Source organism: Neolamprologus brichardi, chromosome 12, assembly GCF_056152115.1.
Source record: "Neolamprologus brichardi isolate AB-2024 chromosome 12, ASM5615211v1, whole genome shotgun sequence".
Classification (NCBI taxonomy): domain Eukaryota; kingdom Metazoa; phylum Chordata; class Actinopteri; order Cichliformes; family Cichlidae; genus Neolamprologus; species Neolamprologus brichardi.
The window spans coordinates 20,089,748-20,116,829 of record NC_142115.1 but is presented as its reverse complement, the minus strand read 5'-3'; the positions used below and the strand labels follow the sequence as shown (position 1 = coordinate 20,116,829).

The 27,082-nt window shown below is 40.9% G+C and overlaps 3 protein-coding genes and 2 pseudogenes across 3 annotated transcripts; all 5 read right to left on the bottom strand.

Moving 5' to 3' along the window:
* Positions 1–1,122, bottom strand: LOC148100226 (uncharacterized). The gene is made up of 3 exons (XM_087848716.1): positions 918–1,122; positions 577–754; positions 1–194 (listed from the first exon to the last, which is right to left on the bottom strand). Exons 1-3 carry the CDS (start codon positions 1,116–1,118, stop codon positions 67–69), a joined length of 507 nt encoding a protein of 168 aa, XP_087704842.1. The 5' UTR covers positions 1,119–1,122; the 3' UTR covers positions 1–66.
* A 1,757-nt stretch (positions 1,123–2,879) lies between these two features.
* LOC148100225 (uncharacterized) lies at positions 2,880–3,887 on the bottom strand (annotated as a pseudogene).
* A 3,595-nt stretch (positions 3,888–7,482) lies between these two features.
* LOC148100224 (polyubiquitin-like) lies at positions 7,483–8,132 on the bottom strand. The gene is made up of 2 exons (XM_087848715.1): positions 8,049–8,132; positions 7,483–7,968 (listed from the first exon to the last, which is right to left on the bottom strand). The coding sequence occupies exon 2, from the start codon at positions 7,954–7,956 to the stop codon at positions 7,483–7,485; it is 474 nt and encodes a 157-aa protein (XP_087704841.1). The 5' UTR covers positions 7,957–7,968; positions 8,049–8,132.
* A 3,862-nt stretch (positions 8,133–11,994) lies between these two features.
* Positions 11,995–12,474, bottom strand: LOC148100223 (polyubiquitin-like; annotated as a pseudogene).
* Positions 12,475–26,432: 13,958 nt separating this feature from the next.
* Positions 26,433–27,082, bottom strand: LOC102790258 (polyubiquitin-like). The gene is made up of 2 exons (XM_006810351.3): positions 26,999–27,082; positions 26,433–26,918 (listed from the first exon to the last, which is right to left on the bottom strand). The coding sequence occupies exon 2, from the start codon at positions 26,904–26,906 to the stop codon at positions 26,433–26,435; it is 474 nt and encodes a 157-aa protein (XP_006810414.2). The 5' UTR covers positions 26,907–26,918; positions 26,999–27,082.

The following is a 27,082-nucleotide window of genomic DNA, read 5'->3' as shown; positions in this document are numbered from 1 at the left end:
TAAATACTTTATTAAAAACACAATTTCCTATTTACATTTATATGTTTCACAGAAGTTATTCATTTTTTACTCCGGGATGGGGATGCGTCCTGCACCACCCAAACGATCTGGGGCGTATCGCAGCCATTTCTGCACTGCTTGTGCAAAGTCAAACTCTGACATAGAGTTTGCCCCTAACTGCTGCGTCAGGCCATCTAGGACAAAAATACACACACACACACACACACACACAAAAAGTGAATTAGAGCACATGAATAAGTTCTTGTTAACTGTCTTCAGCGGGGAGAAAGTATGTAAACTCCTAGGCTGATAAACAAGAAAGTCACCAGGCGTAAATCTGCAAACTGCCGCATTTGATTCCCAGAGAGCTAGAGCGGAAAAAGTGATAAGTCTTAGCATAGTGTGCCGTGTATCCTTTAAAACAAAATAAACATGGGGTCTTCGGGCTGTACAAACTACAACCCGAGGACTAAGTAAGCCAAAGACCAAAGACTCCATCTCCAGATTAACCGGACATGAAAGTCTTGTTATTAAGAAAGACAAAGTAATATAGCCAAAAAAAACGGTAAAACTTACCAAATATGCATCTGCAGAGCACTGTATCTTTAAATGCCCTCTTTTGCTTTGTCTGGTCCTTTGTTTTTTTCCCTGCCCAGTTCAGTAGCGAGGCCAGCTCATTTGTAATGGCATAAGCCATTACACGGCGGACTCGCACCTCCAGTGTGGTCCCTCCAACCAAGGCAAAGCGTCTCACCTATAGACACATTTTAAGAGATGGAATTAGCGTGTCTCATGTCTTAAATGTGTATGCAAGTGCTTGTGTGTTTAATCAACAGGCCGTTGTTATGTATTTAAATCACATCTGACAGCTATTACACTTTATAGTTACAAAGTGTACATAACCTTTATATACTTACCATTGCCTTATTGGCCTCTTGTGATAGAAGAGCTGCCTCTGCATTATTTAGCTCCTCCATGTTGTGCAAGGGCAAATCCAGAGGCAGTACCCCAGCATCTACCGATTGATTGCAGCCGGTATTGCGGATGGCTCTGACCTCCTCGCGGAGTTCGTTAACTGCTCGCGTCAGGTCTGACAGCATAGTTAACATCTGTCGCATAGTTGCATCTGTTTAAAAAAAACAATTCTAGAAAGATTAATGGCTTAAGCAGTGAGAGGCGAAAAACTAATGTATCCATAAGTGATGGTGTAACATTCTGCATTCAAGTACAAGTTGTTCTAACTGCTAAGAGCTTTTGCTAATTTTTGCCTGTCACATATATTTGATATTTGTATATGTAGCTGCCATCACCAGTGCATGAATTATGTGGGAATGGGTGGATGACTGAATGTGTAAAGCGCTTTGGGGTCCTTAGGGACTAGTTAAAGCGCTGTACAAATATAGGCCATTTACCATTTATACCATGTAAAATCTGAAATTCAAAGACTTTCGAATTTGCCTCGTAATAGTGGCCTCACAGAGTCTCTGGAATCTACAGAAAAACAAATCACAACAAGATGACATTCAGGAGTATAAACTGGTGTTTTGAAGATAAGAGTACAATGACATTGTGATTCAGCTTTAAAACAATTTTAAAAGCATACCATCTATAAGGAAGGCCTCGACATCAGACTCAGCATGCTGGGGAAATCGCAAAGCTGTGTCGGTTGTGCTGGAGTTGTGCTGGAGTGGAGAAAGGTGCCGACAGCTGGGTGGGGCATTATGATGCCTGCTGTCAGTGGGCTGGGGGGAAGACTGCGGAGTGGTGAGGGCTGTTTAGAAAAAGATTTTTTTTTTTAAAAGTATTTAAGAATACAGACAACTTGTCAAAAAAGTTTCCTTGTGTCACACACAGATATGTACAAAGACACTAGACAGTATTTTATTACCTGGTATTTTCACTCGAGGGGCCCGGGGAAACCTTCTTTTTGTGGGCTGCTCATCCTCTGAGTCACTATATGTGTACAGGGTATTTGGTCTAAAGACAAAAAGTTGAAAACGGTCATAAGTAATTACAAATGTGCTTTTGGAATATTTTTTCCTAAAGTTACAGTTTGATTTATAAAAACACACACAGGAAACGGAGATGTGCAAGAAGGTACAATATACAAGGAATTTTTGAAGTGCACAAGTGTACACGGCTTTGCATTTTTAAAAAGTTTACAAGCTTCCACTTTTTGGACTATATTATGTGGTGATATTGCAGTATGCAAGCACCACAGATATGTATAAAAGACAAGATCATAAATTCTTAGCAATCAAAGATATGTTTGTGAAATAAAAAAAAGTTTTACTTGTGCTTTCTTTTATGCGTGGTATGAGTTTCAGCTTCGGACTGAAGGTCAGACGTATCACAGTGTTCATCTAGATATTTCTGAAGACTGCGTTCTGCTTCGTGAAATGTGTCTGGAAGTACAAACACAATGTATGGCCAGACATAAATTAGGACACGAAAAACTTGTTATTGTTACATTTATACAACATCAACCCAGATGATACCCACCATGGCTTATTAGAAGTCGGACTGGTGCGTAGGTGAGCCATGTTGCACCAGGATGAACTCTCCTCTTTACTGCGGCGTGGATCCTGAATGTGTCTCGCAGAGGATATGGAGGCCATGACAATTTCTCCCCATTTATCCATGAACTAGGGACAATTTCGGTACCACCAGTGCTGAACTGCACAATGCACCAGTCTTTCATTTTTATTTTACTTGGAGTCCTTTTTTGCCCTGTCTAGGATAAACAGGAAACATGTAATTACAATATATTTCATAGTCACTAAAAAACTTGATCTATTGACTGAACTAAATTATAAATAGTCGATTAAAATGTATATAGGCAACAATTACAAGCAAACCCGATAAAACAAACTCTTTTTTTATTGACTATGCATGATTGGCAATGCAATGAAAGCTGTGTTGTCTGGACAAAGAAAATATTTGCCAGTAACATTATTGAGCTTTGTAATGCCAGGTCTGCTGTTCAGCTGCGACACTCTGTAGCATCCAATTCTGGATGACGGTAAGGGGTACTGAAAGTAAGACTCTTTGTGACAAAACTTTTGGAAAATAACAAATGTGTCACCATCTACTTTCACAATGTTGCGGATTAAAGCAATGTCATCGACTACCTGCACACAGTTGTCCCCATCCCCTACAGACAAGATGTACTTTTCTGTCACTACTTTCTTGTACTGCTCTGAATGGTGTATCGGAGCCACAAGTGGACCATCATAATGCTGATGCATTAACTTTTGTGCTTTTCTTGGTGGTGCTGGCTTCACATCCGGTTTTTCAGAAAGTCTTTTTACAATTTGTTGTAAAGGCAAGTGAGGCTTTCGCAAGAGATGTTTAATCTGGCCTAAATAATTTTCATAGGGGAAAGCAGCAATGTTATCTAACGTGCCAAAGAGTCTATATTCTTCTGACAGGTGTGTCAGCTGGTGTACGTTGTATGTGATTTCATCCCTACCATACAATTCGCCGAAGTGAGAAACAAATGACACCAGGAATTCATTGGCACAATTGACCATTTCATTAGACATAGAGGGGGATAACAGCAGATGCATTGCTACAGAAAACAACATAAAGTTATCATAGAACTCAACTGGAATGCTATTCCTAAGCACTACGGGCCCTGTGTACAACATAAAATTTCGTAACTCTGTTGCTTTCCATCTATCAATTTCAGACAATTCCCTTGGCTTGCGGTTAAACTCATTTGGTGTATAAGGTCACAGAGCTTTCAACTTTTCTGAAATTTCACCTACTGTTCGACTGGACAGCCTTGTTTCAAGTACTTTGCCCTTTGTCCACAAGTATATGAGTTTTCTTGTGACTCCAAGACAACATAGATGCATATAATCCAAGGGAAACATCGTTATCATCTTAACCATACCAGCTAAAGGAGACAATGTTTGATTCAAGTGGTGGTCTTCATCAATCATCAACTGAAAATCTGCATCCGTTCTAAGCTTTGCATTAACTTCTGCGTTCTGAGAACTGTCCTGGCATCTTTTGGTAGGTCTGGGTGAAACACACGCAAAATTCCCAAGAGTGCTGTTACTGCCACAAACGACACTGAAAATGTAGAAGCCCAGTATCTTAAACTTGTTATTAAGAATTCAGTATTTGGCGCTTCGTCATCAGCTTCGTCATCACTATTATCAGAATCAAACGGTGGTGCATGGCAACCAAAGCTGTCAAAACTAAAGTCACAGTCATTATCCGTGTCGGGTGATACATAGGTCTCACATACTTCTGAAATCTGCTCATAACAGCGACTGGTAAATACTTGACTGTCTATACCTGGGTGACAACAGTGGGACACACCAGACTCTTCTGCAACCTGCGGTCGCTTAACTTCAACTTGTGCATTGCTGTTTTGGTTATGTTTTTCAGCAACCATCTCTTTAAAGTGCCTGAGTATATCGGACTCTGCTGCCTCAACCATTTTCCGTAGTTTACGCCTCCTTGACCAGCGTGATGTCATTGTCAGTGTATATCAGATTAAACAAATAGTGCTATATTTGGAAATAGTCAAATAAGCAAATTGTTTAACACTAGGAATTTATTTAAGGACGTGAGTTTCTTACTTATCGATGGGTGGATGGTAGTTACCAAATCAGATCTGTAAAAAAGAGGAAAAATAGGGAACAATGTCAATAAAGAGTGAAAACTGGATACAAAGACGGCTCATAGAAGCTGAACCGAGTCCTATGTGTGAAGTGACAGTAACTGCATGTGTATATGTAAGCATTTAAACACTGAAGATAATAAAATTAACAGTATTTTGTCTAAGTCTGCCATTGTATGAATTCATGGCACCGAGACAAAAACTTGGCGCACAGTGTGGCGTCAAAATAGGCGCAAAATGGGTCCACACGTAAAGTTCGGTTAGCGTGCAGCGTAAAGTTCGGTGAGCGTGCAGCGTAAAGTTTGAATTGAGTGCAAATCGAAGCGGGTGCTCTCTAATCATTAAAAGTAACAAAGTCATTGAACACATTTATACAGTTACCTTTACGTTTATCAATCATATATCTCAGATTTACAATTTTTTGTAGTACTATGCTAAAAAGAAACTACAGAGCTAAAGTCTGGGTCAAGCGAAGCGACGGCAAGAACAAAGGAACCCTCGAAGCGTTAAAGCTGGCTAGCTAGCTAGCTTTGTAAGGGAATATACCGGAAAAGTTTGAAATGAAAATGTCTTCTTTGTTGATAGACTTTGTTCGCTGTGCAATTTATTTGTTGCCGGTTTGTAAGATGAAATTAGACACAATTTCGGGTTCCCATATTTTGTCCGAAACTTTACATTAACAAGTTTGTTTGTTTTTTACTGTTATTCAAATGCAACTGTGGAAATAACGAATAGAACAAAAATCATTCATTCTTACCTTATACTAATCGTGGTGCAGGCCAGTGCAGTGCAAGAACTAATGCCTTCTCCGGTCCGCTGAGAGTAATGTCCCGCTCTACTGTACAAGACAATGGTTACCTGGAGGGATGTACCACTGTAAGAGGGGGTGCTTTGGAATAGTCCAAGTGGTAGCAGCTTAAATTTCCCGCTCAACCATTAATCTATGGCTTTTCAACGTGATTGTTGTCGCCTTGTCAACTATAAATAGATCAACAATCAACGATGACAGAACAACAGTGAATCAATGTTATTTCAATGTCAGTGTCAGGTTTCATCAGTATTTCAGTGTTGTTTCAACATTGGTTTTGTGTTGACATTTCAACCCTGACGATTCTGATGGTTCAGATGGAAAATCAACATCTGTTCAATGTCTCCTTGCTATCTGGGTATTCATTTTTGTTTTAAAGGTAATACTGTTTTGTGTGCAGGCACACACATCACACTGTGGACTCTGTGGAGAACAAATTGCGTTAGATACCACGAAATACGTTTAAAATTCGTTGGCATGCCAAGCACAGAGCCCTTTAAAGTGAAATGCTGTTTATTTGCCATCTGACGATATCACGTGGAGTTGCGTCCTGCCACCTGTAGGGGCGCTGTTTTGGAAACCCCCATATGAGTCATATGCTCGTCAAATGATCGTTTGGAGGTTGATCAAAACAACCCCTTAATACCTGAACAAACAGGTTTATCCACTAAGTGGGGGATGAACAGCTGGGAAACAGCTGCTGACGGGATTACCAGGCAAAAATCGGTCTAATTTTAGTTGACTGTACTTTTTTAGACATGATTTACAGGGAAACAAAACAGAAAGGGTAGAACAGAGATGAGTGCACTGTGATAAGGGATTGTCATGGTGACCAACAATGCGGTGACGAAATAATCCTCGGTAGAAATAAGGGTCTCAAAGTGAAAAAAACAAACCCTTACCATTACGTCACCACCACTCTCAACCCTTCACACTAGACGGGTTGGAGCCATGCTTTCATATTTATGCCAATCCTGACTTTACCGGCTGAATATCACAGCAGACATCGAGATTCAGACCAGTAGTCCAATAAAAACTCCAGTGTTGCTGAGCCTGTGTGAACTATGATCAGTTTCCTGTTCTCAGCTGACAGGACTGACACCTCCTGCACCTTGGTTGCATACCACCTAACAGCAACAAACGTAGATCACCTTTCTTCTCCATTCTGATGTTCGGTTTCAACTTCAGCAGGCGTTACTGGCCCTACCTACATATTTAAATGCACCTATAGTCAGTCTTTATCTTCCTGTTTCTCTCTGTTTCCTGTCAGCAACAACAAAAAAATCAAAATGCCCTGGAATATTCAACTTACAATGATTTTTCCAGAATGGACAGTCGGGAAATTTCGCATTTTGAGGCAAGCATGGAAGAATATTTTCTTCAGTGGTTTAACTTCTGCTTGCAGACCCTCTTCCATAGACCTCCACTCACTGATCAGTGCCCATGTCGTTCAAAATCCAAGTTCCAAGGTTGTGAAATTAGATGTGAAGACACATCTTCAGGAAACAACTTTGGCATGTTTTCAAATGCCGGAAAACTGAGACAATGCAACACATTGTTATGTTTGCTGCACTGTAACTCTGTGTTTAATCTGCACCGAGCTTAGACTAAAGCAACTAAAAAAATAAAATAAAAATGCTGCTATAACATTTCAAATACTCGACTGGAATTATATATATTTTAAAATGTATCTAGTAAAATACATTAGTTTATATGACTGAGAGTCTCATAAACTTTAAGAATGACAGTCCCCCTCCCTCCCTTCTTGAGCTGTCACGGACACAGGAAATGCGAAGAGACATAAACTTGTATTGGAAACTTTATTCTCTGTAATCAGTGCAGGTAACATGTATTTGTCATGACAGAGTCCATAAAATGCTGATTTGTTCGTTGTGCCAAATGAAAACACAGATTTGCTAACTTGTTACAGAACACATAATGAGAACAGTGAATAAAAAAATAAATACAAGATTAGTCAAACTTATTAAGATTCTATAGTATACATTTTTTTCTGGTGTATGAATCATGTTAAAAGGCCTCAGCCTCCTCTCAGAAGGAAAAACATGTAGATGGTGCTGTGGTTTCTGATGTTGTAGTCCTCCAGTTTGCCATCCTGCATCTCCCGGCTTTCATGAATGAGCCTCTGCTGGCTCGCTGGCACCCTCTCTCTCCTCTCGACTCTGTTCTTGAAGTTGCTCACAGTCTCGTCGAGCCTGATGTCGTAGGTGCTGGAGTGTCCATTTTCATTTTTGAGGAACACCTGGATGGGAGCAGGCGGAGGAGGCTTGGTGACCAGCAGGGACACCTGGGAGCCGTGCTGTAAGCTGTAGTAGCTGATGGGTTTGGAGTCGTCGTTGAGAGGGGTCCTCTGGCCGTTTATGAAAACCAATTTCTGCGTCTGAGGGTCGACTCCCAGTTTCTCGTAGATTTTTATTTTCAGGGAGCCAACTGTGTCCTCTGGGTTCACGTTCAAAGTGTGGGACTCACCCAGCATATTAATAGTTATATCCATGTTGCTTGTAGTCTGAAAGAATTCAAAGTAGTCCATTAGAAAACACACACACTGGGGAAAAATGACTTTTCAGTTCTTTATCAGCTTCCTACCTTGTGATGACTTTTTCACTTCAAGTCTTCAAACGTGGAAACGTAAATGATGCTCGAGCAGCAGCAGCAGCTAAGTTGAAGGGCTCAGCCTTTATATACACTCTGCCTCAGCTGATCCACACCCTCACACTCACCTAAGGTTCGTTTTCCCTCTCTGCCATAACAACTTTCAGTTTCTATTGTCTAAGCATAACTTGGCTCTAATGCTGTAATTAAAAAGCCTTTCCTTCACAAAATCTAGACTTAAGAAATATGCCTGGCCTGTGGAGTCAGTCTAAGTGTGGGACATTGTCACAAAAAGTGCGACAAGGAATAGAAATGCTGTACAAACCCACATAAAGAGGGGCATCTGGTCTCCTGGGTTGGCCTATAATAGATGTATTGGGGGTCAAAACCACTGAAGGATTTTAAAAATAATTCTTTGCTGAACTGGGAAGCAAAGAAGTGACTTCAGTAATCAAAGAAGTGACTTCAGTAATGGCAACAATAGTTATTCATTTTTGTTTTAAAGGCAATACTGTTTTGTGTGCGGGCACACACATCACACTGTGGACTCTGTGGAGAACAAATTGCGTTAGATACCACGAAATACGTTTAAAATTCGTTGGCATGCCAAGCACAGAGCCCTTTAAAGTGAAATGCTGTTTATTTGCCATCTGACGATATCACGTGGAGTTGCGTCCTGCCACCTGTAGGGGCGCTGTTTTGGAAACCCCCATATGAGTCATATGCTCGTCAAATGATCGTTTGGAGGTTGATCAAAACAACCCCTTGATACCTGACCAAACAGGTTTATCCACTAAGTCTGAGGGTCGATTCCCAGTTTCTCGTAGATTTTTATTTTCAGAGATTCAACTGTGACCTGTGGGTTCTCCCTCAGGTTAAGGGACTCACCCACCATAGTGATAGTTATATCCATGTTGACTGTAGTCTGAAAGAATTAAAAAAGTAGTTCTTTAAATTACACCCCCTCAGAACAAAAAGAGTTTTCTGCTATTTCTCGCAGGCTCGCCCAGCTTCCTTCCTTGCAATGGCTTATCGAGGCAAAACAATAACACATGTTATTGTTTAGGTAAACAATGATGCTCACACAACAGCTGATCAGCGCCCGCCCACTCACTTAAGATTCGTTTTTCAACTCTGATGTAATAACTTTCGGTTTCTAGTGTCCAAACATCACGCAGTGCTATGGCGCTTTTGGTATTTTGATCAGAGACTATCTTTCATAAATAAAACAAAACACGTGTTTACAACCAACCTACAAAGGGCGTGTTCGGTTAAGAAATATGGAAATCCCGATTTTTTCAGATCTCTCTTTTGGTAACTCGGAATCAAATAAAGTATGATTCTGTTGAATTTTGAACACAAAGATATGCAAATTATTTATGAACATTTCCTTTTCGCTTTATTCTACTGGATGTGTTGCTAACTATCAGCGGATTATTTCAATACTGGAGAAAACTTCTGACTGTATATGTGCACTGACACACACACACACACACACACACACACACACACACACACACACACACACACACACACACTCCTCGTGCCTATGGTACGACAACTTTTCTCCGTGCCCCTGGTACACTGCGCAGAAACACCTTGCCCCCCCCCCCCCCCCCCCCCCCCCCCCCCCCACACACACACACACACACACACTGTGAAAATAAAACTGATTTGAGTTTACTCTTGAATGTACAGACAGTTGTAACTGACCTCAGGTCAGCGGGAAGCTTGTTCCAAAGACGACAGTAATGTCAGCACCCTCAGGACTCTTAATGGTGAATTCCCTTTCAGTAATGTGTATGTAAGGACTGGCTGCTGCATTCTGAACATGCTGAAGTCTTCCTACTCAGGATATGGTTAGTCTTGCCAATTTAATGGATTAAATTATTTTATAAATGCAAGTGTTAACTAGCTACTGCTAACAATACTCCAGTGTCAAACCACACTTCTGCAGCAGTGTAATATAAAGAGCCTTGGATATTAGCAAATTTATTGCTGATGTAGCTCCTTTGAATTAAGGAGATTGGCATCAGCCACAATGTTTCATTTTCACTTATTAACTTATTGTTTCACAATGTTTGCTGCCAGTGATATATGCAGGAACACACATCACATATATGATATAGTAGAGTCTGTGGGGGACTAAATTATGTAAAATTCCTACATTGTATTGATGTCACACCAGAAATGTTCTTTTTAAGATCTGAATTACATGGAAACACAACAGAATGGTCAGAACAGAAGATTGGTACTGTGGTCATAAAGGGATGGACATGGTCAGCAACAGTAATTAGTTAATCTGTGGTGACTAAATGATGTTCGGCAGTAATAAGGGTCTCAAAGTGTGCTAAGAAATTATCTCCCACTAAACTAGCAGTAACAGCTTGAACTGTTCATACAAGGAAACATTGATCCATGTTGTTATATCATTAACACCAAATTCTGACTCTGCCATCTGAATGTTGCAGAAATAGAGACTCAGCCTTCCATTGTCTAATTTTAGTGGACATGTGTGAATTATAGACTCAGTGTCCTGTTTTTCACAGACAGGATTGATACCCGGTGTGGTCTTCTGCTGCTGTAGTCCTTCTGGCTCGATGAGCTGTGTGTTCATAGTTCTTCTGCATTAGATATTTGAGTTAATGAACAGCTGAACAGTAGCCCAGTGAGTGTTTGTATCTCTCTCACTCACTTAAATCACTTTTCTTCCACATTCTGATGCTCACTTTGAACTTCGGGAGGTCACCTTGACCAGATCTACAAGGTTTAAATGTAGATATTCAGTTCAATTCCATCTAATTGCTGCCGTGTGCTTAGCTGGTTAGTTATGAGCAATAATGCGCAGTCGAGTGGTGTACCTAATAATGTGGCCACTGAATATATTTCTTTCTCACACTCTGTAGCCTACCAGTGATTAAACACCAAATACTCTAAAATATTCAGCTTATGGTGATTTTTCAGAAAGTAAGAATAGTTTTGCTCACATTTCTCGAAATCCTCCAAGTTTGTAAAATTAAATATGAAGATAAATCTTCAGGAAACATCTCGTATATAAATGTATCTAACTGTAATAAAAGCCAGATAACTAAGATAACACAACAGACTGTTATGTTTATTGTAAATCTGCTTAATCTGATCAATGATTTTCACATACAGAAACTATTGTGATTAAGACTTAAACAGTGGACTGGAACCATTACATCATGCTGTTGTAACACTTGAAATACTCGACTTGGAAATTAAATATTATATATATATTTTTTCTCTCTCTCAATCTCTCTGTGGCCTACCGATGACTAAATATCAAATGCCCAAATACTCTAAAATATTCAGTTTACGGTGATATTTTAGAAAGTAACTTCTCGTTCAATTAAATTTTAAGACAAATCTTCAGGAAACAGCTTAATCTGATCAAGGATTTTCACATAAAAAAAAACCTATTGTGATTAACACTTCAACAGTGGACTGGGGCCATTACATTTTGTAACACTTGGAATACTCGACTTGGAAATATATATGACTGAGAGTCTCTTATAAACATTGTAATGGGGATTTTAGGAACTACTTTTAATGGGGCCCGTTTGTCTTGTGATCTTCGCGATATAGCTACGGCCCCACCCCCCGAGCTGACACAGACACAGGAAATGTTAAGACACAAACTTCTGAGAAACTTCCGTTAGAAACTTTATTTTCTGGATTCAGTGCAGTTAACATGAATTTGTCATGACAGAATCCATAACACAGTAGTTTGTATGACTTAAACACAAACTTTAACACAGAATGGTTAATTAACACAGACGGTGCAATGTGGAGGAATGTTTTTTTTCTTCAAAATAAAAGCACTAATAAATTAAAAATATATACAAGATTGGTCGATATCATTAAAATTAAATAACATACACGGGCTTTCTGGTGTATGAATCATGTTAAAGTGTCCTCAGCCTCCTCTCAGACGTAAAGTCAACTCGATGGTGCTGTGATTTCTGACGTTGTAGTCCTCCAGTTTGCCATCCTACATCTCCCGGCCTTGGTGAATGAGCCTCTGCTGGCTCGCTGGCACCGCCTCTCTTTTCTCGACTCTGTTCTTGAAGTTGCTCACAGTCTCGTCGAGCCTGATGTCGTAGGTGCTCATCTGTCCCTTTTCATTTCTGAGGAACACCTGGGTGGGAGCAGGCTCGGTGACCAGGAGGGACACCTGGGAGCCGTGCTGTAAGCCGTAGTAGCTGATGGGTTTGGAGTCGTCGTTGAGAGGGGTCCTCTGGCCATTTATGAAAACCAGCCTCTGCCTATGGGGGTTGACTCCCAGCATGCTCTGGATTTTTATTTTCAGAGAGCCAACTGTGTCATGTGGGTTCACCCTCACGGTGTGGGACCCACTCACCATAGTGATAGTTATATCCATGTTGGCTGTAGTCTGAAAGAATACAAAAATAGTTCCTTATAATACAAACGCTCAGGAAATAAAAGACTTTTCAGTTATTTCTCACAGGCTTGTTCAGCTTCCTACCTGGCGATGGCTTATTGAGGCAAAACAAACTTCTCCGGAAACTTGAAGTCTTCAGTCATGCTCAGGTAAACAATGATGCTCATCAACAGCTGAGCGAAAAGCCTCAGCTCAGCTCTTTATATACACTCCCGCTCAGCTGATTAGCGCTGCCCACTCACTTAAGATTCGTTTTTCATCTCTGCTGTAACAACTTTCAAATTCCACCTGCTACTGTGGAGGAGTTGGATCAACTGATGGGAAAATATTTTTCCAAGCATAGTTCTGCTCTGAATAACCCATAATGTTTTAATTTAGGGGGGCCTGTAAATAATTTGTACTTACTAATTACCACTGTTCAAAAGTTGAATAAAGAAACAAACAAATGTTTACCTATTTTTAATTAAAACCACTTTATAGAACATCACATCAGTTACAATGTGGAATCAATGTCATGTATAGTTTACATTTACATAAAATGATGACAGCATTTATATAATATCACCCACTACTAGCATTCTGTAATTTACTGTCTCTTTTGAAAATGTATCACTGCATATACAGCACAAGACTTTTAAGAGTATTTAACAAGAGCATTTTCCCCTGGTTTTACTAACACACTGGAGCACATGTTCACCAAAACGCAGCAAACCTTTGCCATCTTATCCAGGAGGGTCACCTTTTCACCCTCACATGGAAGAAGTAATCTGATTGGCATGGTGTTATGTAGCATGTAGTTTGAAACAAAGATTTCGTAGTGCCCCATGTGTAGTGTTGGAACCCAGTCAGGATTTGCTTCATTCATTTCATCGGCTGGTTTGCTGCAATAATGCCAAATAATTAGCAACTTTATAAATAAAGGTAGTTCTTCATGTTTGATCTAATTTGCTATGACCTCAGAGTGCATTGAAAATAAAAATAGTAATATGAACTTATTTAGAACTTACCAGAATGAAAATACTGAAGCACACCAACAGATATCTGTGGATGGCAGAGAACTGAATATCAGTTCATCTCACAGCTGCTATCCAGGCTAGTCGCCTTCTTTTGGTAACATCCAACACATAAGCTCCCTCATGTTGCTTCCAGGTGAGGAAACAATGAAAAGAGAGCCCATTTTCAAGCTTATTCCCTTGCCGGTAGTGCAATCTAACATTACAACCGACCACACAGCAAGCATTTGTTTGGCCTGCTAATATGGCGCCTCAACCAAAAATCCTGGCTACGCCCCATCCGGTAAGATCACGCTCCAGAGCCCTATTAACGTACGGATCTAGAAAGAAGACGCTGCATTTTTAACTCTGAGGGAGATGGAGAATGAGCCTATTTCCAAAAAAAAGTGGAGTGTGTTCCATTAAGTACTATATTGTATATTGTCAAAAACTAAAGTGTACATAGCAGTTGTTGTATCTTGTTTACTGTATCACTGACAGATAATTTCAAAGTCAAGTGAACGCTACATTATAGTGAGATATTGTGTAATGTGAAATACTGTAAGCAAATAAATAAACAGCCTAATTCTTGCTAAACCTTTGACTCTGTTTTTTTTAATCCAACTGTTTTTTGCAGATGAACATAAAACATGTTGTTACTTTTATTATTATTATTATTATTATTATTATTATTATTATTATTGCACTAAATACATTTTAAATAAAGGATACTTTGATATACATTCTACTGTAAGGTTGGAAATGTGTTTTCTTCACTCCCAAATATCTTTTGAAATCCATTTTGGTTTGAAAAAAAAAAAAATTTTCATTTTCAAAAATATATTTTTTTGAGCATCACAAATACAACATATATTTACCATATATTTGAAATATATTTTGGCCAGGAAAAATGTATTCTATCACCGTATGGGTGTGCTGCCCCTAGTTAAAATATTATACTCATATTTCTAGGAATACAGGACTATTGCAGTTCTTAAAGCATAGACAAAATGAGAGCATTTTGCTTATTTTTTTTAAGGGGGATGGACGTTAACATGGATATTTCGCCATAACACTACAATATATTCCCCACAAATCAAAGTCCAACATTTTCTTTATTTAGTTTTGATCAGGAAACAAAAAACAGGAGTAAAAATAATAATCTATTGCTCCTAAAACAGTAACAGTTATAATATTCATCTAGCATTGCATATAGTATTTTTACAACTGCAAGCATTGCTGGAAATGTTGCCTCACACACTCAGTTAGGTATGCTTATGTCCACATCACTATCCAGCAACATTTGTCACCAACAAACGGACACAGCTGGAAGGAAGATAGAAACAGCTGCTAAACATTTTCCACCCTTTTTTCCTAGAATTCTATGATTTCTTCCAAAATCATGCTCACATTCCCACTGCTACCTGGTTTTGTAATTATATGCTTTGTTCAATTGTCACCATGTAATGTATTATGATAAAGCCAGGCAGCCAGGTAACCCTGGTACCAGACTCACCTGGCCTTTTTGACGGCCACGTCTGGCCCATGTACCTGAAACATAAGAACATCATGGAGGCATCAGCTGTTGATGTTGTGCAGCTGGATGGAACCAAGTCAAAGGAGGCGCTGTTCAACTTTGTCTATGGCGACATCCTGAATAACATCCAGAAGTCTCTCTAACATTATGTTTGCAGAAGTGGTTAAAGGATAGATTAACAAATCGTTAGAAGTACTGAACAAAGTGATGGTAATTTATATGAGAATACTGTTACAGATATATGCTGATTAATGATTAATTGATTATCTGCCATTACTACCTCCTGCCATGCAGATGAAAAACAAAACACTTTAACTGAAATTGTTTTGTAATAACTGTCTTTTTTGTACCTGTTTTTCACTTACAGCACAGAGGCATATCTGACTGGAAGAACGCTGTGTACACTGGTTGTGTGACTGGAGGAGCTATTGGCTTTTGCGGTATGTAACTTACTTTATTAACTTACATTACAGCAAATTTATGAATTTTGTCCACGTGTTTATTTTTCTGTTTTGCAGCTGGTCTGAAGGCTGGTGTTTATTCTCTGCTGCAATTAAACATGACTTGCGGTGAAGCTCTATGGAGTGGCTCGATGGACAAAAACATAAATATTACACATGTGGCCCAGAGAAAGAAGACTCACGTTGTGAGTTTGCTAACCCTGATGTTTCCCTGCACATCAAGGATTGCTGTTAAAAAAAATTGAAGTGTACTGTTCAAACACAGGGATTTTAAGTGGCACCACAGTAGGTTAAAACAAACAAACAAACAGAAAAAAAGACATGTCGGTTTTTCCTGTGACTTTCATATTGTGGACAGTTAGAGCAAGGAATGCCAATTTCTCATGGTGAATCTTCAAAGACAGAGCAGAGTGGGTCTGCTTCAGTGGCGCACTGATCAGGTGATGAAAGCTGAACTTGTGTGAATTTCACTCTGGGTCTGTAAAAACTCAGATGAGCAATGTTCTGGATGTAAAACATTGGTTTGATGTGTAAGTAACTAATCCACACCAGGATCATTTATAATAAAAGCATTTTTTTTAATTGTGGATTTACTACTTTTCCTTGATTATTAAAGGACTACAACACCCAAACTAGTCATTACCTTTGCTTTAATTTTTAATTTTTTTGTTATTATAGCGAAAGTAATCTTCAGGAAAAGTTCTCCAGGCTTCTTGAAAGACATTCAATTCAATTCAATTCACTTCACTTCAATTCAATTCAATTCAATTCAATTCAATTCAATTCAATTCAATTTTATTTATATTGCACCAAATCACAACAACAGTCGCCTCACAGCACTTTATATTGTACAGTATATCGTACAATAATAGATACAGAGAAAAACCCAACAATCATATGATCCCCTATGAGCAAGCACTTTGGCAACAGTGGGAAGGAAAAACTCCCTTTTAACAGGAAGAAACCTCCAGCAGAACCAGGCTCAGGGAGGGGCGGCCATCTGCTGCGACCGGTTGGGGTGAGAGAAGGAAGACAGGATAAAGATTCTTCTTTGGCTCTCGGAGGAGGCGGATGCACTTCTTCTCCTCTCCCTTATCTTCCCTGCTTATGTCCTTGTCTAGTCTCGTGTTTTTTTTGTATTTTCCCTGGAACATTCTCTCACAGTCTGTTCTCTAAAACCTAAAAGAGGAATTATGTATTGGATCAACTTGTCCCTAAATGCAATTGACACCCCTTTCTCAACGAGAAGTTTGGGCTTGGGTGAGCCTGAGTGCTGAAGATATCTACCTATTCGGAACCATGGTAACAGGGTTCTGGCTGAACGGAGCTGGCTTGGCCCTGACTTATCGAAGAATTAAGAAAGCGGAACCGGCTGTTCAAACCCCCACAAGGCTGCCCGCTGGGATTGGAATGATGGGAGAGGCGTGAGTTTCTCAAAATGGGCCCATTGAGTCAGCACGGATAAGATCTTGGAGAGGCTACGGCTGCTGTGAATACTCAACAAAACACCCTGATAACAACTGTGTTTAGTCTGTTCCTTCCCATTCCATGCAAGGCCACCTGGGTTGGCTGGAAGACTGTTTACTTCGCCTGGCAGGGCGAAGAACACTGTCTCAGCTGAACTATGGACACGCACCGACGCATCACCCTCCTTAACCCGGATCCAATGCCACCTCCAACGCTTACCTCCTCTCTGATGTGGACATCGGGTCAGTTAGAGGCGCAGTCAAAAGACTGCAGCGGTCCCAGATCAGATGTACACACTGGAACTCTTTCCCATGTTGCTTGTCTGTGTTTATTGTGCTATGGTGTGTTGATATCTGTGCATTCCTGTATTATCCTGTTGTGTTACACATTTTGATGTTTTTTTCCTCGCTACCTAGCCTGACCTGTCTCCCCAATGTGATGTTTGTGTATTGTATGTACGGTCGGCAAGGTCTGTCATCTCGGTTGTGGGCAAAAGACCTGCAACTGACAAATAAAGGCTATCTCGTCATCATCTCTCATCACATGCATTCAAAGCTCTTCTTTGGATGTTGGCTGCCTTTCCTTCCCTTCTCTGTCAAGATGATCCCACTATTCACTAATGTTGAGGTCCAGGGTTTGGGGAGGCCAATACACAACTGATAGCATTCCATAATGTGTTTTTCTATTTGAAGATGGTGGTGTTGTAAATGCTATTGTATAATTATGTTAGCACAATGGTGATAGGAAGGCCCCAACCCCGCCTTCCTAATGTGGGAGCCAACCAATAGGACCACTCCCTCCATGTCTGCGACCAGTGAGACCACAATCATCCCCATCTAACAAGGTACCAGTGATATAAGACGCATATGTTGCTTTGCACTTGTATGCATAATCATACTGGGTCACAAGTGGTATAGGGGAAGTCTGGTAAACAGGTCCCTGGTGGCAGGAAACTAAGTCCGTGGGTCAGAGGGGGCCAGCCGAGATTCAGTCTCTGAGCATGTTACATGTAGGACACTGGGTTCTGTGTTCCCTCTGTTTAGTTTCTGCCCATGTGTTCCTTCTGTTCTCTGTCTGTTACTGTGTCTCTGAGTCCAGTCTGTACATTTCCTGTTTTATTTTGAAGGTCTGTGTCTTATGTCAGTGTGTTCAGTTTTGTGCTCTCCCTGTCTCGTCTGTGTAATCAGTGTCAGCCGTGTCTCCAGCTGTTTCCTTTCAGTCCTGTTCTCCTCTTGTATTTAGTGTCTGAGTCGTCCCCTGCTCGTCGTTCTTCATTCTACTCTGTTTGTTCTGTTTTCCCGGTTTCCTGTCTGTTGCTTTCCCAGTTTAGTTAGTTTTCTGTTCAATCGGCAAACTCCCAATAAAGACGGGTGTTTTGACTTCACGTTTGCCTCTGTGATTCCTGCTCTTGGGTTCCTGCCTGCCTTCACACAGCCATGACATTTTCTTTATTTCTTTTTCTGTTATTTATCTTCCTTCGTTGAGTCTCTGTTTCCTCCTTTTTTGCTTTGCAGTTTTTCACTTTTTCCTTTTTATTTGTTTCCTGTGTTTGTTCCTGCTGCTTTTATTGGATGCAAGCTCCTCTGCAGAAAGAAACACAATGTAGGACACATGTAGCTTTGAAAGATGGGTGCAACACTGACTGTCCAGCTCAGCTCAAAATTCAGTGTTTAGACATTTTTCTAGCTCTCCCATCTTCTTCTTCTTCATCCTCCTCCTCTCTTGGTCTCCTCCTCGAACCGCCTGGTACTGGGTTGGGGGGCAATAGCACAGGAGCATCCTGGCCATTGTCTCCATCGTCATCACTGTCATCTGTGTCACTATCAGCAACACTTTCAGTGTCGCTTTCAGATCCATCATCTTCCCACCACCACCCCATTTCGTCAATAATTGGATCTTCTTCTGCTCCATTATTGTACAAGGGTCGTTCTATTTCTAGAGGTGGATTTCTTTCTCTGTAATCTCCTGCTCCCATCTCTGCTGAATTAATGACCAATGGTCGTTCTATTTGTTGGGGTGGATTTCTTTCTATGTTATCTCCTACTCCCATCTCTGCTCCATTAATGAACATGAGTCGTTCTATTTGTTGGGGTAGATTTCTTTCAATGTTATCGCCTACTCCCATCTCTGCTCTATTATTTTCCCAGGGTCCTGCTATTTCCTGGGGAGGATTTATTTCGACGCCTCCTACCGGAACATCAACTGCCTCCTCTTGTTGTGGCAGTTGATTATCAACTAAACCACGCAACTGATCGATTTCCAGCCAGGGGAACATCATGTGAACTGCTATAAGATTTCCCTGTTGCAGCAATGCCAAAACCAGCTCATTGACTGCTAGCCCTACACCAACATGGTTTTGTTCACCATCGTCATGGTTTTGTGAGCCGTCTCCTCTATCCATTTTTGGAAAACAGTCTGCTTTAATAGACTGGAGGAAACTGGTCGGTACAGGTGTCAAACTTTAGCTGATTGGTATAGAACTTTTAAAATGTCCTTGAAAAGGAGTTTAAATCTCTTTAGCAAACTGTTTAAAAACACGGAGCAAATGTGAACTAATCGCAACCGATTGCTGTGACGAACACTGCGAACTAACGGCTATTTGAGGATTTTCAGAGATCAAAGTCAAGATTTTGATTGGTTGTGCTTTGATCTGACTTGTGTGACGTCATGGAATTTGGTTCATTCTGATGACGTTCAACGTTCTGCTGATGAAAAAATGTCGCCGGTGACTGAAACTTTTACAGGTGAAGCATTTCCCACAAAGTCTTGAATGAATTATAGTGACAGAAAGGGGCCACAAGATGGCGCCATTTTTCACGTAGTAGATACCGCCTGTTGGCTGTTTGGTTTACGTTCACACCACTCCATGAGTATTGTGCATAAAGCATAAATTGTCAGTCGACGGAAGTTGCGTCAGCACAACAACAACAACACGCACCGGGACAGCGAAGCAGCCGGTAAGTCCGCTATTTTTTATGGAAACTTGCATTTCTTTTATGTTTACGGTAAGTTATAGACTCTAAGACGCTCCTGGACTTAGCTGAAATTACGAGGCTGAATAGTTCATTCAACTCTTACTTTAGGGCAAATGTTAGCTGCGCGCTAGCCAGCATCTAATGCATTACGCCCATTTCTAGTCTTTTCAAGTGGCTACACCTGATGATGGCGACACTAGCAATTCGTGTTATAAATCCAGATGCCCCTGCACATCGTCAGCAGGCCGGGTGAGAAGTATGGTCTTCACCAAACCTCCACAGGAGCTGCTCAGCCGAGTCAACCGTCTGTGCCTTCACTCAGGCACAGACGGTATCCACGCGCCTTCACGTCTGCAGTGCCCGGTGGTGCTTTCCGTGGTCGTTACAAACGATGTGACATATATGAAGTCGTAAGTGTATCGTGTATTTAATATCGTACTAGGCAGATTTACTGCACTACCATTTACTACATATTTACCTGTGTATGGCTATTGTCAGTAAATGTTGCTCATTGTAAACTTTCTTTAAGTGTGTAACATTCACAATGATACTGTTGATGGTAACGTGTATGATTCCAGCGTACCTGACAGGCACTATTGACCTTTTGTACACAGTTGATTATGTAAAGCCCCTCGCATTGGATTCATAATCAAGTTCACTGATTGACTACCCTGCAGTGCTGTTTTCCTGTATTCCTGTTTCATCCACTTTAATAAAGTGTCCTGTGTTATATGTCTGTGAAGGTTCTCAGTCATCCAGGTCATCGTAGTCAAAGGAGCTTGCAAAGAAAAGCGTCTGGACTTCTTTAAGTTACTTGAAGACGTTTCACCTCTCATCCGAGAGGTTTCTTCAGTTCTAAGGTCAAATGGTGGAGAGTCCCAGATATAAACCTGGTGGGAGTGTCCCCCCACAGAGGGACAAAAGGACCCCCTGATGATCCTCTAATCGCCTGAGCCAAGGTGTGGAACTGGGTGTGGGTCCCAATCAGCCAGAGTTTTGGGTGAGTTCATTGTGAAACCTGGCCCCACCTTATCATGCGAATTCCTGAGGTCAGATGGCCCAGGGTGTGAGTGGGCGTTAAGGCGTCTGGGAAGGGATCTCAAAACTGGATTATAGATGGCAGAGAGTTGGTGTCGTAAACCACCGCCTCTGTTCAAAGATGGTCGCTCAAAGTGGACATAGATGGCTTCTTTCACTCCTCTTTCAAACCATCTGTCCTCTCTGTCCAAAATGTGAACATTGGCATCCTCGAAAGAGTGTCCTTTATCCTTAAGATGCAGATGGACAGCTGAATCTTGTCCTGTGGAGGTGGCTCTTCTGTGTTGTGCCATGCGCTTGTGAAGTGGCTGTTTGGTCTCTCCAATGTAGAGGTCTGGGCATTCCTCACTGCACTGTACGGCATACACCACATTGTTAAGTCTGTGTTTTGGCGTTTTGTCTTTCGGGTGAACCAGTTTTTGTCTGAGTGTGTTGCTGGGTCTGAAGTACACCGGGATGTCATGCTTGGAGAAAACCCTCCTGAGTTTCTCTGATACACCGGCTACATAGGGGATGACAATGTTGTTGCGTCTGTCCTTCTTATCCTCCCTCGCTGGTGTCTGATCTTCTTTTCTGTGCCTCTTTGCTGACTTTAAGAATGCCCATTTAGGATAGCCGCACGTTTTGAGTGCTTCCTTTACATGTGTGTGTTCCTTCTTTTTCCCTTCAGGCTTAGAGGGAACATGTTCTGTTCTGTGTCCTGTGTTATAGTAACAGTGAGTTGTGGATTCACTTAATGAATGCCTAAGTTGGGCTTTAATCTGCCTTAGACTTACTGATGTTCTTTGAATCAGCACCACAATAATCTTAAGGTCACTGACAAAACATACAAGTATAAATAAATAAAATCTATTGAAAGAGAAATATGTTTGATATGTTTTTACTAAGTTGCACACAAATAGCATTCTCTGCCAACAGGCTCAGAAGACAAAACTATGTAGAAACTGTGGAGGCAAATTTATTTTCTCATGTATTAATCACATGTTTAATCATATCACATTAGTTATAGTAATATCACTTTCTCACTTTACTATAGTAAAAGCACTCCCATCACCAGTTTACATGCACGTGGAATGTTAACACAGTGAGGCCATTGTAATGGGAGACGTTAAACAGTAGGGGTGCAACGATACTCGTATCGATATCGAACCGTTCGATACAGTACTTTCGGTTCGGTACGCATATGTATCGAACGATACAACATTTTTAATTTATTTTATCAACTTTCCTTCTGACGATGCTGTCTGTGTTGAGCGCTCAGTGGATCTGCGCTCGACAGTGCAGCCTAGGCGGAGTAGTCGAACACAGATTCACTGAGCGCAGGGCAAGCTACCTAGACAGAAGTTAAGCTTGTTGCAACATGGCAAATTGAACCTCCCCCACCCTCATTCAGATCTGGCGTTTGGAACTATTTTGGTTTTCATGTGACGTATGACCCTGAAGGTAAGCATGTCATGGACAAAAGTAAAACAGTATGTTGGATGTGCCAGCAATGCTCAATTGGTGGGAACTAGTGTGTTAGCGCAGTTAGCTCGTTAATGTGTTGACGTCTTCCAGCCCCACTCATGAGGCGATCCGCGGTAGCTCGTTAACGGAGATTTGCCGTGTTGTGACCTTAACGTCATTTCAGATTAACGCTGACAGCACTAGTGGGAACACAACCAATATGACTGCACATTTACTCCGACATCATCCTAGTGCAAAGACAAGTGGAAGCAGACAAAAACAAGCACGCATGCTACAAACTTTACCCGAGTCATTTAGACAGCCGTTAGCACATGATTCTCCTTATGGGGACCTGATATGTTTAATATGCTGCTGAGAATATAGCCCAGATAAAGCGTATAGTATAGCTTTTATTTTGGAAAGAGACATTTCTCCATAATAAACTCTCTTTTCCAAAGATGAGTGATTCCTCAATCAGATACAGGGCTCGCAAAATCGCTAGCCCGACGTCCTGGGGCTTTTTTCCAGTCGGGCTACCAAAATCTATCTCTGCCCTGCCCGTCGGCCTATCGTAGGAAGGAAAAATATATGTCAATGCTTTTGCATTCTTTCGGAAATGTAGCTGGGTAATTATGTCATTGGCATCGGCCACTGTCAATATGTGACATACTGAAATCGCGTTTGAATTTGTGCTTGTTTTTTGCTTTCACTTTGCAATCGCGTGAACTGTGTATAGAGAGCGACAGTACTGATTGGTGAGTGATGATAATTTGCGCACCAATTCCTCTGACATCGTCTTATCAATCGTTAGCTTACTATGCAAACATGACAAGTGAAATCTCCTGCAGCTTAAACATGTGAGAGGTTGATCGCGCAGAGAATCGCTGAGCGTTATGTTAGTGCGTGTGTAAAAGCAGCAGGATATATATTTTAGTTCTGCTGAGCCAAATAAGACAGGTCAGGGTGAAGAAGTGACAAAACGGAAAGGTTATGACAAATCAGACTATAAGGCAAAAAGAAAGTGCAGCATGGACAAAAGAATTTCTGTGGCTGCAATATGACGAGCTAAATAACCAGGGCTGCACATAAGTGGTCTGCAGGTGTGCATTCGCTGTCAAAATAAAAACCCGCACAAGATAAGAAGTTGCAACGCGTGTTTGCGTACATAAGATTTTCAGGAAGAGGACAGACATTTGTTTAGAACTCTTAAAGATGTCGAAGAAGCTCCTTTAAGCAATTACTGTGATGTTCCTCCACCTCCAAAGAAATGTCAGAAGGAGTCCGAACCACAAAAGAAGCGCGTATTCTCGGAAAAGTGGTTGCAGGAGGTGAGCTGGCTTCAAACAAATGATGAACGCACAGAGATGTGGTGCAGAATGTGCCGTGAAAATTTAATAAATGACAAATTAATAAAAAGGCATGAACATTTTTTTTGTATCGAAAAAATATCGAACCGTGACACCAAAGTATCGAACCGAACCGAACCGTGAATTTTGTTGTATCGTTGCACCCCTATTAAACAGATAGTGGGATGATCCTAGTGTTTCACTGGGATGCTCTCTCCACATTGCAATGTGTTTATTAAACCCACTTCAAATCAAGCTCACTGGGTGTGTTGCAGGTTATTGTTAAAATTTCCATAACAAAACACATAACAGACCGGAACCACAGAAGCAATGTGTACAAGCAGGTGGCAAACACAAGTTTTTGAAGTATTTGTACAACACATGCCTCTGCAACAGCTTCAGTGTTTCCTGGAATTGATTTGGAAACAATAACAAAGCTATTATCTATCTGTTATGACAGTCAAATTTCCCCCAAATAGTCTTGGTTGAGGTCGAGTGACTGTGAAAGGTATATGATCACAACATTTTCATAATGAACTATTCAGTGACCCATCTTCAAATATTTTGTCACAGGACAAACATAATCTCACATAGCATCTTTGTCGTGATTTTACAACTCTTTGACCTTTGACAAGTGGACCCTAACATGGCAGCAAAGTGCAACAATGTCTCTTCGTGTACGGGTCAAGAGTTCAGGGTATGCATTTAATTTCTTGCATGTCTGAAAATGACTAGTACAATCGTCTCATCGGGGCAACCTAAAAGACTCCTTTTATGGCTAGTCTCTGCACATCATAATAACACAGAAGAGAAGAAAGCAATTTATTCTCGATTGCTGTTCATTTCAGGGGATTTTCCAACCTGTTTTGGTTCAAAAGAGCCAAAGGAAAATCCTCATCAATGTTAGAGCGACAACTACATGCTTTTATTGCATGTGCACTGATAATGCTTACTGTCCTGTCATTTATAAGCCAGTCAAAATACATAAATAACACATTGTGATCATGCTGAAGACCACAGACGGCAGTCCAGGCGTCCCGCACTTAGACTGACTCCAGTCAGGTGGCATCTGGTCACCTGGGTTGGCCTATAATAGATGTATTGGGGGTCAAAACCACTGAAGGATTTTAAAAATAATTCTGTGCTGAACTGGGAAACAAAGAAGTGACTTCAGTAATGGCAACAATAGTTATTCATTTTTGTTTTAAAGGTAATACTGTTTTGTGTGCGGGCACACACATCACACTGTGGACTCTGTGGAGAACAAATTGCGTTAGATACCACGAAATACGTTTAAAATTCGTTGGCATGCCAAGCACAGAGCCCTTTAAAGTGAAATGCTGTTTATTTGCCATCTGACGATATCACGTGGAGTTGCGTCCTGCCACCTGTAGGTGCGCTGTTTTGGAAACCCCCATATGCGTCGTATGCTCGTCAAATGTTCGTTTGGAGGTTGATCAAAACAACCCCTTGATACCTGAACAAACAGGTTTATCCAGTAAGTGGGGGATGAACAGCTGGGAAACAGCTGCTGACGGGATTACCAGGCAAAAATCGATCTAATTTTAGTTGACTGTACTTTTTTTAGACATGATTTACAGGGAAACAAAACAGAAAGGGTAGAACAGAGATGGGTGCACTGTGATAAGGGATTGTCATGGTGACCAACAATGCGGTGACGAAATAATCCTCGGTAGAAATAAGGGTCTCAAAGTGAAAAAAAAAAACCCTTACCATTACGTCACCACCACTCTCAACCCTTCACACTAGACGGGTTGGAGCCATGCTTTCATATTTATGCCAATCCTGACTTTACCGGCTGAATATCACAGCAGACATCGAGATTCAGACCAGTTGTCCAATAAAAACTCCAGTGTTGCTGAGCCTGTGTGAACTATGATCAGTTTCCTGTTCTCAGCTGACAGGACTGACACCTCCTGCACCTCGGTTGCATACCACCTAACAGCAACAAACGTAGATCACCTTTCTTCTCCATTCTGATGTTCGGTTTCAACTTCAGCAGGCGTTACTGGCTCTACCTACATATTTAAATGCACCTATATGCAGCTTGTGATCGGAAGTTCAGATATTTTTGTTTACGAGCAGCTGAACAGATGTACCTAATAAATTGGATAGTCAGTCTTTATCTTCCTGTTTCTCTCTCTGCCGGAAAACTGAGACAATGCAACACATTGTTATGTTTGCTGTACTGTAACTCTGTGTTTAATCTGCACCGAGCTTAGACTAAAGCAACTAAAAAAATAAAATAAAAATGCTGCTATAACATTTCAAATACTCGACTGGAATTATATATATTTTAAAATGTATCTAGTAAAATACATTAGTTTATATGACTGAGAGTCTCATAAACTTTAAGAATGACAGTCCCCCTCCCTCTCTTCTTGAGCTGTCACGGACACAGGAAATGCGAAGAGACATAAACTTGTATTGGAAACTTTATTCTCTGTAATCAGTGCAGGTAACATGTATTTGTCATGACAGAGTCCATAAAATGCTGATTTGTATGAATTACAGTTGTTCGTTGTGTCAAATGAAAACACAGATTTGCTAACTTGTTACAGAACACATAATGAGAACAGTGAATAAAAAAATAAATACAAGATTAGTCAAACTTATTAAGATTCTATAGTATACATTTTTTTCTGGTGTATGAATCATGTTAAAAGGCCTCAGCCTCCTCTCAGACGGAAAAACATGTAGATGGTGCTGTGGTTTCTGATGTTGTAGTCCTCCAGTTTGCCATCCTGCATCTCCCGGTTTTCATGAATGAGCCTCTGCTGGCTCGCTGGCACCCTCTCTCTCCTCTCGACTCTGTTCTTGAAGTTGCTCACAGTCTCGTCGAGCCTGATGTCATAGGTGCTGGAGTGTCCATTTTCATTTTTGAGGAACACCTGGATGGGAGCAGGCGGAGGAGGCTTGGTGACCAGCAGGGACACCTGGGAGCCGTGCTGTAAGCTGTAGTAGCTGATGGGTTTGGAGTCGTCGTTGAGAGGGGTCCTCTGGCCGTTTATGAAAACCAATTTCTGCGTCTGAGGGTCGACTCCCAGTTTCTCGTAGATTTTTATTTTCAGAGAGCCAACTGTGTCCTCTGGGTTCACGTTCAAAGTGTGGGACTCACCCAGCATATTAATAGTTATATCCATGTTGCTTGTAGTCTGAAAGAATTCAAAGTAGTCCATTAGAAAACACACACACTGGGGAAAAATGACTTTTCAGTTCTTTATCAGCTTCCTACCTTGTGATGACTTTTTCACTTCAAGTCTTCAAACGTGGAAACGTAAATGATGCTCGAGCAGCAGCAGCAGCTAAGTTGAAGGGC